The 12,994-nt window shown below is 40.4% G+C and overlaps 1 protein-coding gene across 24 annotated transcripts in view; it reads right to left on the bottom strand.

Moving 5' to 3' along the window:
- dmd (dystrophin) overlaps nt 1-12,994 on the bottom strand; it is a 1,604,005-nt gene that overhangs the window by 1,082,000 nt on the left and 509,011 nt on the right. For all 24 annotated transcript variants that reach the window (XR_011341867.1, XM_069890130.1, XM_069890120.1 and 21 more), the window contains 2 exons: nt 8,554-8,704; nt 4,810-4,929 (listed from right to left, as the gene is read on the bottom strand). Coding sequence is in view for 23 of the 24 variants with exons in the window: in XM_069890130.1 (XP_069746231.1) it covers nt 4,810-4,929; nt 8,554-8,704 (271 nt within the window). In the remaining variant the exon portion in view is untranslated. The remainder of the gene's footprint in view (nt 1-4,809; nt 4,930-8,553; nt 8,705-12,994) is intronic.

Below are 12,994 nucleotides of genomic sequence, written 5' to 3'. Positions count from 1 at the left end.
TAGCAATGGTTCGTAAATTAAAGTTGGCAGGTTTAGTGTTTTGTTGTATATCCCTTGTATGCAATGACTGCTTGATGTCTGTGATTCATAGACATCACCAGGTGTTGAGCATTTTCTGCTGGGCCTCTATTACAGCCATCTTCAACTCCAGCTTGTTTTTGGAGCTTGACCTCTTAACTTTTCAGCATATGAAAGGCATGCTCAATTAGATTTTGATGAGGTGACTGTCTTAGCCATTCAATTTTCCAGTCTTTACCTTTCATAAACTCCTTTGGAGCTTTATCAGTATGTTTGGGATAATTGTCTTGCTGTAGGATGAAGCACCATCCAATGAGTTTGGAGGCATTTGCTCAAACTTGAACAGATAAGATGTTTCTCTGCACCTCAGAATTCATTTTGTGACTGCCAACAGCAGTTACATCATCAGTACCCGTGGCAGCCATACATAATCAGGCCATTACAACCCCATAAACATGTTTCACAGATGTGGTGGTTTGCTTTGGATCCTGGGCAGTTCCTTTATGCCTCTACTCTTTGCTCTTGCCATCACTCTGATAAAGATTAATTTTAGTCTCATCATGTCCACAAGTCCTTTTTCCAGAATTCTGCATGCTCTTTTAAATGCTTCTTGGCAAACTATCATCTGGCCATCCTGTTTCTTTGGCTCACTAGTGGTTTGAATCTTACAGCCTCTGGTATTTATGTTCATTAAGTCTTTTGTGGATAGTAGTCATTAGGCTCCGATGAACCCTTTCAGCCTGGAGGTGGCTGGGACATTGTGGCATTCAAGAGGTGTGGCTACTGATGCCATGATACCATGCATACGCACTGAGCAATGGCCGACTTCATTACCCATAATCATGCAGAACAGTTTCAGCTCTGTAGGGGATTATGGGTAGGGTAGATGGCCATTCCTCTGCCATATTTTGAGCTGCTGGCATTGACGAGTGGCTCCAAAAGCCAATGTGGCCTGGTAAGGTGCCAGCAGCTGGAGCAGGCTGCAGAGGTGTCACAGCCTGCCCTGACCATCCCCTAACAGCCTGGCCCCTGCTGTCCTGACAGCCCCCACTGACCACCCCTGCCCTGACTCCTCCCCTCCCCTCACCCCCACTGGCTGCCCCTGCCCTGAGGGGAAGGGGTAAGTGAGTGGGAGAGAGAAAAGTGAGATGAGTCACAGGCTGACTGCATCACTGCGATGTCATCAGCCAACCTCTAGCCAGCAACTTGTAGTGGCTGTGCATTCGTGATGTGTAGTGGAGCTCTCCGCTCCGCCGCTGACACTATCTCAGAGAGGCATTGGAGTCGGAACCTTGGACCCAGTTGGGAAGCATTCATGAAGTTATGTTCTCCGTGGTGAGGATGGAGAATCTCTGTTTTAACGTTCGGTCCCTTTTGCTTCATGAAAGTGCCTAATGACACATCCACACCTGCCACCTGAAGAATATTTCTGAACTTTCAGACAGTCGTTTGGAGAGTTTCCTTCACCATGATGAGAATTCTTCTATCTTCACCAGTGGAGGTCTTCCTTGGCCTGCCAGTCTGTTTGCGATTACTGAGTTCACCAGTATGCTCTTTCTTCTTGATGATGTTCCAAACTGTTGATTTTGGTAATCTTATTATTTTATTCTTGTGTTTCAGTCTCATATTGGCTTCTTTGACTTTCACTGGCACAACCGTGGTCATCATGTTAAAAAGTGGCAACTGCAGACTCAAAAGGTGTCAAAGTAAGCCTTGCTCTTATTCCTGCACCAATGAAGTAAGTAAACATACCTGAGTACTCATAAATACATGTGAAACCCAATGTCCCACACATTATGGAGCCCTGAAATGGGGATCTACAAATAAAAAGTGCTGTAATTTCTACATGATCAAACCAAAATGTATACAAATAACCTTGACTAAAATCTGGAATGTGCACTTTAAACATGTGAAGTGTTTGATTACAAATTTAAAACTGTGGAGCACAGGGACAAATAAAGGAAAAAAAAGTATTTGTCCCAAACTAAATCCCATCCATATTATATACATGAACCCATTGATTTCCCTGTCCTTCAACATGCACCAGTGCTCCACCATTCTTGTTTGAATTACCAGATTTCAGATTTATTGTCAGAGTACATTCATAACATTCCATTCAAACCTGAGATTCCTTTATTTTCCTGCAGGGCAGGAAGAATGACCATTTATTGGTGGTACAAAAGAAAACTGCACACAGCATATACATGCAAACAAATAAAGAACTATAAACAGATAACTAATACAACCAGACTGTGCAATATAAAGAGAATTTTATAAATAATTAACTTTACAACAAAGTCCTTAAATGATTGAGTTTGTGGCTGGGTAGTGTGATGGTGGAGGGGTACCAACTGTTCCTGAACCTGGTCGTGTGAGTCTTATGGCATCTATACCTCTTGAACTGCAACATCTCAACATTTATCAGTTAAATTCATTTGCCTCTCCTTGCCCCACATTATATCTAGATCCTGTTGTAAACTGAGATATCCTTCCTCACTGTCCACTAACCACCAATTTTTGTGTCAACCACACATTTACATATCATGCGAACTACATTACCATCAAGTCATTACAGTGGACCCAGTATTGATCCCTGCAGCATACCACTGGTCACAGGCCACCAGTCAGAGAAACATCCTTCCACTATTACCTTCTGACTCCTTTTAAATCCTGTGGGCCAGCTCCCTTTGGATCCCATGTCAGTTCACCATCCAGACCAACCTGCCATGCAGAACTTCATCAAAGCCCCTGCTAAAATCCCTCATGTACAATGTTCACCGCCTTCAATTCTCTTCATCACCTGACAAATATTCCTTCAGATTTGTGACACACAATCAACCACACAGAAATCCATGCTGATCACCTCTAATCAGTGCCCGACCATCCAAATGCAGGTAGATGCTGTTCCTCAGAATCCACTCCAGTAATGTTCTGACCAGTGACATCAAGCTCACTGACCTGTAGTTCCCTGACTTGTCCTTGCTGCCCTTTTTAAATACCAGTGGAATAGGTACCATTTCAGCAGAGGGGCAAAGATGAACTCAGGATCTCAATTTCTTTCCTCGCTTCCCACACTTCATCAGCCACTGGGGATTTGTCCACGTTAATGGGCTGCAAGGCTGCTAACACCACTTCCTTGATCCTCCAAAATATCCCAACACATTTCCTTCAATTCCTCAGCTTCTCTGTTCTTCTCAAAAGTAAAGACTGATAAGAAATAGAATTTCAAAATTCCACCCTCTGTTGATTAAAATGGGACAAATTTTCTCCCAATCCACCTTTTTACTCTTGATGAACCTGAAGGCACAAGATTAGATTTGTTTTCCAATGGCTGTGAGGGTCTTGAACCTTCTCTTACTACCAGAATTATAAACCATAAAAAGCCCTCTCTGCACTATTGAAATGATAAATTCTTTCTTGCACGACTGTAACTGAATATTTATTTTCTCTTTCCATTTGAATTTAATGGGCACAATTTGAGTGCTTTTTTTTACAAAATACCTGTTTGACTGCAGCAAAGAAGAATTTTGGTGCATATATAAAGTACACTTTTGTATATAACAATAAATTCATTATCAATTAGCATCTCTTGGGATTTTCCTTCATCCTGCCTGACAGCTCAATCTCCTGTCCTCATTTTGCCCTTCCACTTTCCCTCTTCAGCATACTCCTACACATCTTTGTACTTACCTGTCTGACCTAGACTGCTTAAATCTGAGGCATGGCTCCTCTATTTCCTCTGATCGGAGGCTCAATGTCTTCCTCCATCAGAGTTTTCCAAACCCTTCACGTGTAAGGGCCAGGAGTACCTGAACTATCATGATCTCTCCTTGAAAACATCCCACTCTCTCACTGTCTCCTTTCCTGCCAACATCCTTTCCCAATCAACTTCTTAACTGATTGTTTCAAAATCAGCCTTGAACTAATTTATGACTTGAACTTATAGACCAGTCACATTTTCTCCAAAACTATTTTAAATGGAACCGAGTATGGTCACTGGTCCCAAAGTACTCCACCACTCTGAGAAAGTTCAGCATTCCATCCTCTTGCATAGTGGCCTCAATTATAGTGTTTGAGGTGTTTCTCCTGAACAACTTAAAAAATTCCACCCTGTCCAAGCACTTGGATTAATCCAGTCAATATTCAGGAAGTAAGGTCTCTCAGTTATACTACCCAATTATTCCAACTGCCATCTGCAATTTTCCTGCACACCTGCTCTTCCAATTCCTGTTGACTTCATGGGGTCCTGTAATACAGTCCCCATCACGGTGAACATTCCCTTCCCTTCCCATCCAACAGTGTTGTACTCACTCAAATACAATTTTCCATATAAATCTTTCACTGTTAATTTGAAGATACGAAATTTATCTTTTCAACAACAGGATATCTCCCCTATTCTTCTAAAGCCTGCAAAGCACATTTTCTCAAAGACTACTTAATTCTGCGTGCTCACCAGCATTTTCTAACCCAACTAAATAAAGGTCACATTCATGACTAAATCGTATTTCAATTACATTGTTTTTAAACCCAGGATGAAGACCATTGAAGAAAAAAAAATACTCATTTACTTCAGATGAAAGGTCATCAGCTTTTAATCATAACCCAGTTACCTCTTCACAACTTCTTCCTCATCTGCTGAATGTGTTATCTTTTTGTGCTTAAAATTTTCTCGCATCTTCACTTTTTTTTTCCCTGTTTGCGTTTCCAAAGATTTAGTGGAGCTGTGACAATGTCCTGCTTGAATCCGTTAAAAAATGATGACAGAGGCCAGAAAATATCTACAGTTCTCACCTGTAACTCATCCTCCAGAGCAGCAGTGGCATTTTCTCCATTGCTCTCATCGACGACCACGACCATGTGTGTCAGAGAATTGACCCTCACTTGCTCTTGCTCCAGATCTTCTTGAAGCACCTGTGTGGGAAAATGCACCCACAGGTAAAGACATTTCCTGAAATATTACCAATGGGTCAATTTGTAGCTGAAATGAAAAGGTTCCCATTTTGCTCTCACATGCAGGTGCATGTTCATCAAAATTGGAAACAAATATTGACAAACTGCTCTGTCATTTTTATATTCATATGTCGTTATCTCACCTCAGTTCTGTCTGGGTGATCTATTTGGTGTTCTTTATTTTAAAAATATTGGTCTGGACAAGGATTTAAAAACAAATTTTATGAGAAACTGGAGATAGGAAAATGTATATCCATATTTTATTTGCCTGGGCAAGTAGAAAGAATAATGTTATTTTGCATACGATGCAATCTGGGTTACTTGCTTTTTTTACACACACAGGACAAACAGGCTTCTTGCTAATTCTCATTTTTAGTCTCATTGCTCCAGGTTAATGTCATTCAGATTTGAACATCTGTTGTTGGCATAATCTCAAAACATGCCTCAGGTTCTATGAGACATTTTAAACCACATCACCTTGCGTTACTGCTGAGACAATGCAAAGTCCTACTGTTATAAAAAGATAACCTAAGGTTATCTAAATCTATTAACTGTTTCCCTGCCAAACCTCATGGTCTCTGCTATTTCTTCATGAAGATCCAGCTGCGCTGGATGGGTCACGTCTCCAGAATGGAGGACCATCGCCTTCCCAAGATCGTGTTATATGGCGAGCACTCCACTGGCCACCGTGACAGAGGTGCACCAAAGAAAAGGTACAAGGACTGCCTAAAGAAATCTCTTGGTGCCTGCCACATTGACCACCGCCAGTGGGCTGATATCGCCTCAAACCGCCTCACAGTTTGGCGGGCAGCAACCTCCTTTGAAGAAGACCGCAGAGCCTACCTCACTGACAAAAGGCAAAGGAGGAAAAACCCAACACCCATCCCCAACCAACCAATTTTCCCCTGCAACCGCTGCAATCGTGTCTGCCTGTCCCGCATCGGACTTGTCAGCCACAAACGAGTCTGCAGCTGACGTGGACTTTTTACCCCCTCCATAAATCTTCGTCCGCGAAGCCAAGCCAAAGAAAAGAACTTCTGATTACAGCTGGATTCTTCAAAGTCACCAATTATATTTCATTTTTCTGGCTTTACTTCCAAGTAGATTCAACACGGTGAGATGCATTCATTACTTAGACTTACAGTCTGAGAAACACAATGCAATGCACAAAAATGCTGGAGAATCTCTCCAGATCGCGCAACATCTATTGGAAGCAAAGGGCAACTGATGTTTAGCAAAAGCAAACAGGTGTCTGAATAAATTAGTGGGGGCAGGAGAAAGAAAAAACAAGTTGTGTTTTATTCAGTTGAGGAGAGCTACATGCTATTTATTTAAGATCCTTTTATTGTCATTGGAAATGAAATAATAGACAAAATTTCCTTTAGTCTACTGTAAGGCAGACTGATTTGCCATCAGCAGAAATTGCCCAACGCCCCTTACTATCGGAGAAAGAGAAGCAAATGAGTCCCCAGAGTCACTGAGAATCGATGGATTCGCCTCCAGTGCTCCTGAAGTCTCCGCAGCTACACAGCCTTCAGTGCAAACCATTGGCAACCCAAGCTCCAGGTCTGAACCCCTGACACAAAATCAGGTTGCCTTCAGCGCCTTCGGTGCTATCTCGCATCTCAGTTCTGATACTTGTTACCCTTTCAGCCAATCTTGCTAGTCCCCAGCATTCCACAGCCTGGGGGGAGTCCCTTGACCACAGTTGCCAGCAGCCTGCAACTTGCGCGGGTTCCTCACCTCAAGTAACCAACAGCCTGTGTGTTGTACAGCCTCAGAGCCCCTCACTGGTTCACCACCATAGTCACCATTCTGTGGGTCATCTCTTCCATTTCTCTCAAATGGGGGTTGGAGGTGTGAGGTGGCATCCCCATTTTCTGATGCTATGCACCATTCCTCTACTTCCCTGAAGTCTGCAACCCCTCGAAGCCGCTACTGATTAGAGGTGCCGCCATCTTGGGTCCAGACCCCACGGTCGAAGGAATTTAAAATAAACCACCAACAGCTCCTTTAACAAGCCATTTAAAGCCTGTATGGAGCTGACGGGAGTCAGACCATGCAGAGGAGTGCCGAGCTCTGCTCCCCTCGGGTCTGCACCTGCAGCAGCGCTGCTGCTACAGCAGCGCCAACATTTTTAAAATCACTTTAAGAAACAATTCTTCCCAAAGTATTCATGATGTCCACATCTGCAGTCTGTAGGAGCTAATTGATAATGTAGAATTATATTTGTTTGCACTATTAAATGCAAAAAAGAAACATCCAAAAGTGCCTTGAGAAATGGAAGGCAGAAAAGGAGACATACAAAGAAGATTTTAGAGCGAAAATAAGTTTGGTAAGATAGGTGAGACAGTCGACCACATCTTAAAAACAAGCCATATTAGTTGCATATAATTGTCACCATGGTTTTGAAAGAGCAGAAACTGAATGAAGACTGAAACACTGAACTCCAGGAAGGCTGGAATTGGGGCTTTAGTTTCTGTGACTGGCTAAGTCATTCAGGCCATAGCACCACCAAGACCATGTGAGCAAGCTAAGTTAGAAGAACTTCAATGGCTGAGGAACACAATGCAAGAAGTGGGCTCCTGTAATTGGCAGGGCTGCACACCAAGAAATGAAGAGACAAAATTAATCTCATGTCCAGTTTTAGTCAGCAGGAACCAAATTGGTCCCTCCAATGATAAAAATTTAAGTTTATTTCTGGCCAGATTTTTACATGAAAGTCCTTAAACCTTTGGATGCAATATCAATGGGATGTTGTGGTAAGCTCATGGTCAAAGCCATCAGTTCAGCTCTTAGACACTGTGTGAGGCAAATAGGTCAGAGTCGACAGGGAATCATGGTGCTTGGACAAGGAGATATTCAAGATAATAAATTGACAGCTGAATAGAGGATTAAAAACTAAAGTGTCAGCTTTCTATCTGAACAGAAAACTTGATTAATTCCTCTTTTAGTTTTTAAAGCAAAAACATCAATGGACAGTAAGAGTATTGAAAATTAAACAGAAATTATTTTGTCTCTGGTACTAAATTATTTGGTATGCAAAATTTCAGTACCTCAACTTGAACAAAGGAAATAATGTTAGTCATTAACAATGTAAGTCAGAGGTGTAAAATTAATGAAGTCTAGAAATGTCCTTTAACTCATCTATTTCCATGAATGTTTCAGGATGTTTCCTGTGGTAGAGGGGTCTGGGGCAGGAGGACACAACAGGATAAAAGGGTGTAATTCTAAAACAGAAATGCAGAAAAATGAGGGTCATGAGTCTGTGGAACTAATTGCCACAGGCAGCTGAGGAAGCAAGGTCGTTGGGTGTACTGAAGGTGTATTGGCAAGTATTTAATTAGCCAAGGCCATCAAAGATTATGGGGAGTGGGGCTGAGTGGGAGGATGGATCTCCTAATGATTAGAATGGCAGAGCAGGCTTACTTCTGTTCCTATATCTGGTTATTTTGATATCTTATGACTTCCCATTGAAAGAGCCCTAAATATAGTTTGTAAAACTAATAATTGTGAATCCTTGCCAGAATTACTCTGTCTCGATGCAAAATGCATATTATTTTATATTTGCAGAAACATACTCACTTTATGCTCTTCCACTTGCTCTTTTAAAGCTTCCAAGTCTGGTCCAAGAGGTTGTTCCTCCATTTGATTAATTCTGTCCTCTGTATTCGTTAACCAATCAGCTAAATGCTTCAGCTGCTGGTGCTGTAGATCCATTAGCTCCTCGTGTAATCTAAAAACAAAGATTATCAGTGTCACAACCTCCAAAATACTCAGCTGAAAATAAAACTCTGCAATGATATTTCTGTACAAATGATTATGATCAATGCATTTTGCTTCAATCTGAGAGCATGGAACATTATAGGAGAGTACATGTCATTCAACCCATGATGTTGTGCTGATCAATCTGAACCTACTTAAAAACAATCTCATTCTTCCCTATCTCACACCAGAAACCTGTCAATTAATTGCATCCATGAGCCTAAGCAAGAGTCTTTAAATGTCCCTATTATATGAGCCTCCACCATCATCCCTGGCAATGCATTCCAGGCAACCACCACTCTCTGCATAAAAATAAAACTTAGCTCTGACATTTTCCCAAAACTTTCCTCCTCTCACCTTAAACAAATGTCTTCTGTTATTTATTATTGTCACTCGGGAAAAGGAAATATTACTATGATAACCCCTGGGGCAATGGCTAAAAGTATAAGGTTTGCAATTTTCAATATTAATGGTCTCACCGGAATGATTAAGAGAAAAAGAGTCTTGGCAAACATTAAGAAAACCTGGCCTTCCTCAAGGAAACTCATTTAATGAAACCAGAACTCCAAAAGTTAAAAAGAGGATGGGTGGGCCAGGTATTGGCCTTCTCATTTGGTTCAAAAGCAAGGGGGGGTGGTAATTTTGTTGGGAAAAGTGTTCCAATGAGACTGCAGGATGTGATGACAGATGAAACAGGTAGATTTACAATGGTGCACTGTCAAATATACTCAGTCTTGGACCCTAACGAATCTGTATGCCCCCAATGTGGATGATGAAAAATTTATTCAGTATATTTTCCAGAGATTGGCAGAAGCAAAAGAGAATATTCTAATTGGGGGAGTCTTTACTTTTTTTCTGGAACCTGTTTTGTGTTTTGGACAAGTCAACAAAAAGAGTAGTGAAAGCAAAGGTGGTGCGTGCTGCTATAGGTAGAATGAAGGAGCTGAATCTGATAGATGTGTGGAGATGGAAGTATCCAAGGGAGAGGGATTATTCCTTCTACTCAAGGCAACATGACTCCTACTCTGAAATAGATTTTTTTCCTGGATTCAGTCCATTTTGAGGGTAGGATCACGGAGGCTGAGTACATGGTGAGACTTCTCTCAGATCATTCACCTTTAGTAGTCAAGATTGAAATGCTGGTAAACAAGAGATGGCATACAGATGGCATCTTAATGCACTGCTGTTAAAGAAAACCGTTTTGTAGTTTTATAAGAATGCAGACAGATCTGTTTTGTGAAGCCAACTGTACCTCCACTCCAGATAAATTCATTTTATGGCACACCCGCAAAGCGTATTTGAGGGGTCAAATAATTGGATATAGTAAAACAATGAAGATAGAATACGAGAGAGAATTGGGCAAATTGGAACAAGAAATTGCCCGTCTAGAAAAGGACTTTCAAAAATCGGGCTCAGAAGACCAATATAGGATTTTAACAAATTCGAAGACAAAGTATAATACGCTTCAAACATACAGCACTGAAAAGGCCATATTACGGTCAAAACAAAAATACTATGAATTTGGGGAAAGAGCCCATAAGGTCCTGGCATGGCAGTTGAGAACTGAGAAGACCTCAAGAATGATTAATGCAATACAGACAGGGGATGGCAGGTTATCTGACAAACCAAAGGAAATTAATGACACCTTCTAAAACTTTTCTGAAGGTTTATACAATTCAGATTTGGAAGGGAGGTCAGGCAAAATTGCGAGTTCCTGTCTAAGATACAGTTGCCAAACTTCGATCTGGAAGGGCGGGAAGGTTTAAATTGTCCCTTCGAGAGGGCATGGCAAGATGGCATAGAGGGAAGACATGCAGCTCCAGTTAGACTTCTAAATACCCGACTTTAAAATTTGTAAAAGTGGTTAAAAATAATATCTATAGATCTTGGAATAGTGAAGGATTGAAACGGTTGCCTCTGCAAGATTGTGCCGGTTCAGCGACAAGCTCGGCCGGTTCTGACTCACGCGCCCGTGAATCCGGGCGGTCGGTGGTTCTGCCAGGCATACGTGGTGCATCGCGGGTCCGTGAACTACTGGATAAGGTGTAGGCTGTGGGGGAGCCCGACCTACAGCAGGTTGAAGAGGTTGGCAATTGACCCAAAGTCTTCTTGATATTGAGGACCCGGAACAATCACTGAGACTGGAATCACTGGGTTGGCTGTTTTTGTTTAAGTACTTTGTGAAAGTCTGACTGGGAGGGGGTGGGGGGGGGGGGTGGGTGGATGACACTGAGACCTTTAGTCACCTGCCACTAGTGGATTTTACCACACCCAGATATTTAGGGGACTAGTACTTTTTAATGGTTTGTTTTGGGATTGTTTTTTTTTTCTTTTTTTTGGAGCTTTATATTGGGGAGGATTAGAATATTAAGGGAATTAGAAGGGGAGCATTATTTTATAGTAGTGGAATATATTATTAGATTAAGAAAAATCTAATTTGAATTTTGCAACTTTTAATGTCCAAGGTTTGAATAACCCAATTAAGCGCAAACGAGTTTTGGCTTGTATAAGAAAAATGAAAGTTCATATTGCTTTCTTGCAAGAAACACATGTGACCAAAAAAGAGAATTTGAAATTGAAAAGAGAGTGGGTTGGTCATGTGTTCTCTTCTTTTAATTCTATGGCGAGGGGTGTTGCGATTTTAATTCATAAAAAAATTACCATTTGAATTGGAATTGTTCGAGGGAAATGCTGGGAGGGTTTTGATGGTTAACTGTAAAATTTTTGCTGAATCATGGACTGTGTTAAATGTTTAGGCTCCTAATGTAGATGATGAACGCTTCATGTCGGAGGCTTTTTATTGTTAAATCAGGCCATTCATAATATTCTGGTTGGGGCTGATTTTAACTGTGTTTTAGATCCTTTATTGAATAGATCTCAGAAAAGTATGAGGATATCAAAGGTGGCAATACAAATAGGAGCTTTGATGAAAGATTTGAATTTGGTTGATGTTTGAAGGAGAGTAAACCCCATAGAGAAAGACTTTTCTTTTCATTCATCTAGACATGATTCATTTTCTAGAATAGACTTTTTTCTTGGTTTCAGCACATTTACAGGGTAGAATATTACAGGCTGAATATAAAAGTTGGGTTATATCGGACCATTCCATGTTATTTTTCTCCTGTGTAAGTCCAGAAATGGTGTAATCGTCTTATAGATGGAAGTTCAATACAATGTTAATGAAGAAACCAGAGTTTATTACTTTTAATTATGGAGCAGATTACTTAGTTTCTGGCTGAGAATGTCAATTCAATATGTAGTAATTTTATTCTATGGGATGCTTTGAAAGCATATTTACGAGGGCAAATTATTAGCTACACTACGAAAGTTAAGAAGCAAAATGTGGTGGAAAGGTTAACATTGGAGAAACAAATTACTGAACTGGAAAAGGAATTTCAGAAAGATGTTACAGAAGATAAAAAAAAAGCTGCTTTAACAAAGTTGAAATTACGTTATAATACATTATAAACATATCAGTATGAGTGTTTAATTTATCGATCTAAGCAACGTTTATACGGATTGGGTGAGAAAGCTCATAAGGTACTAGCATGGCAGTTAAAAACAGAACAGACATCTCGAACTATTAATGCTGTGAAAAAATTCAACAGTTACCTATAAACCTCAGGAAATTAATGACCAGTTTTATTCATTTCTATTGAATCTTATTTGTCTAAATTAAATTTACCTGTTTTAGGGGCGGAGGAGGTTAAAGAATTGGAAGCTTCATTTACAGATTTTGAGATTAAAGAGGCTATACAGGAGATGCCGAATAGAAAGTTGCCAGGAGATGATGAATTCTCAGTTGAATTTTATAAAGTATTTTATAAAGTATTTTATGAAGATTTATCCTCGGTATTTGGAGATGTATTGCAGCAAGTAACTAAGGAACAGTTGTTACCAGAATCTTGTTCGAGTGCTATAATTACTGTGATTCCTAAGAAAGATAGGGACCTGTTGAAAATGTCTTCGTATAGGCTTATTTCTTTATTAAATGTAGATTATAAAATTACAGCGAAGGTGTTAGCGAATAGACTTTCCAAATATTTACCTCAGTTGATACATACAGATCAAACAGGTTTTATTAAAAATAGAAATGCGTCTGATAATATCCTCAGATTGATAACATTGGTCAATGCATTTAGACAGCAACCCAACGTGGTTGCGTTGGATGTGGAAAAAGCCTTTGACAGGTTTGAGTGGAATTTTTTATTTAAGATGTTAGAGAAGTTTAATTTTGGCCCTTATTTTATTGGTTGGATTA

This window comes from Narcine bancroftii, chromosome 7 (assembly GCF_036971445.1).
Source record: "Narcine bancroftii isolate sNarBan1 chromosome 7, sNarBan1.hap1, whole genome shotgun sequence".
NCBI classification, from domain to species: Eukaryota; Metazoa; Chordata; class Chondrichthyes; order Torpediniformes; family Narcinidae; genus Narcine; species Narcine bancroftii.
Note: the sequence above shows the minus strand (reverse complement) of the source record. Positions and strands in the feature narration are given on the sequence as shown.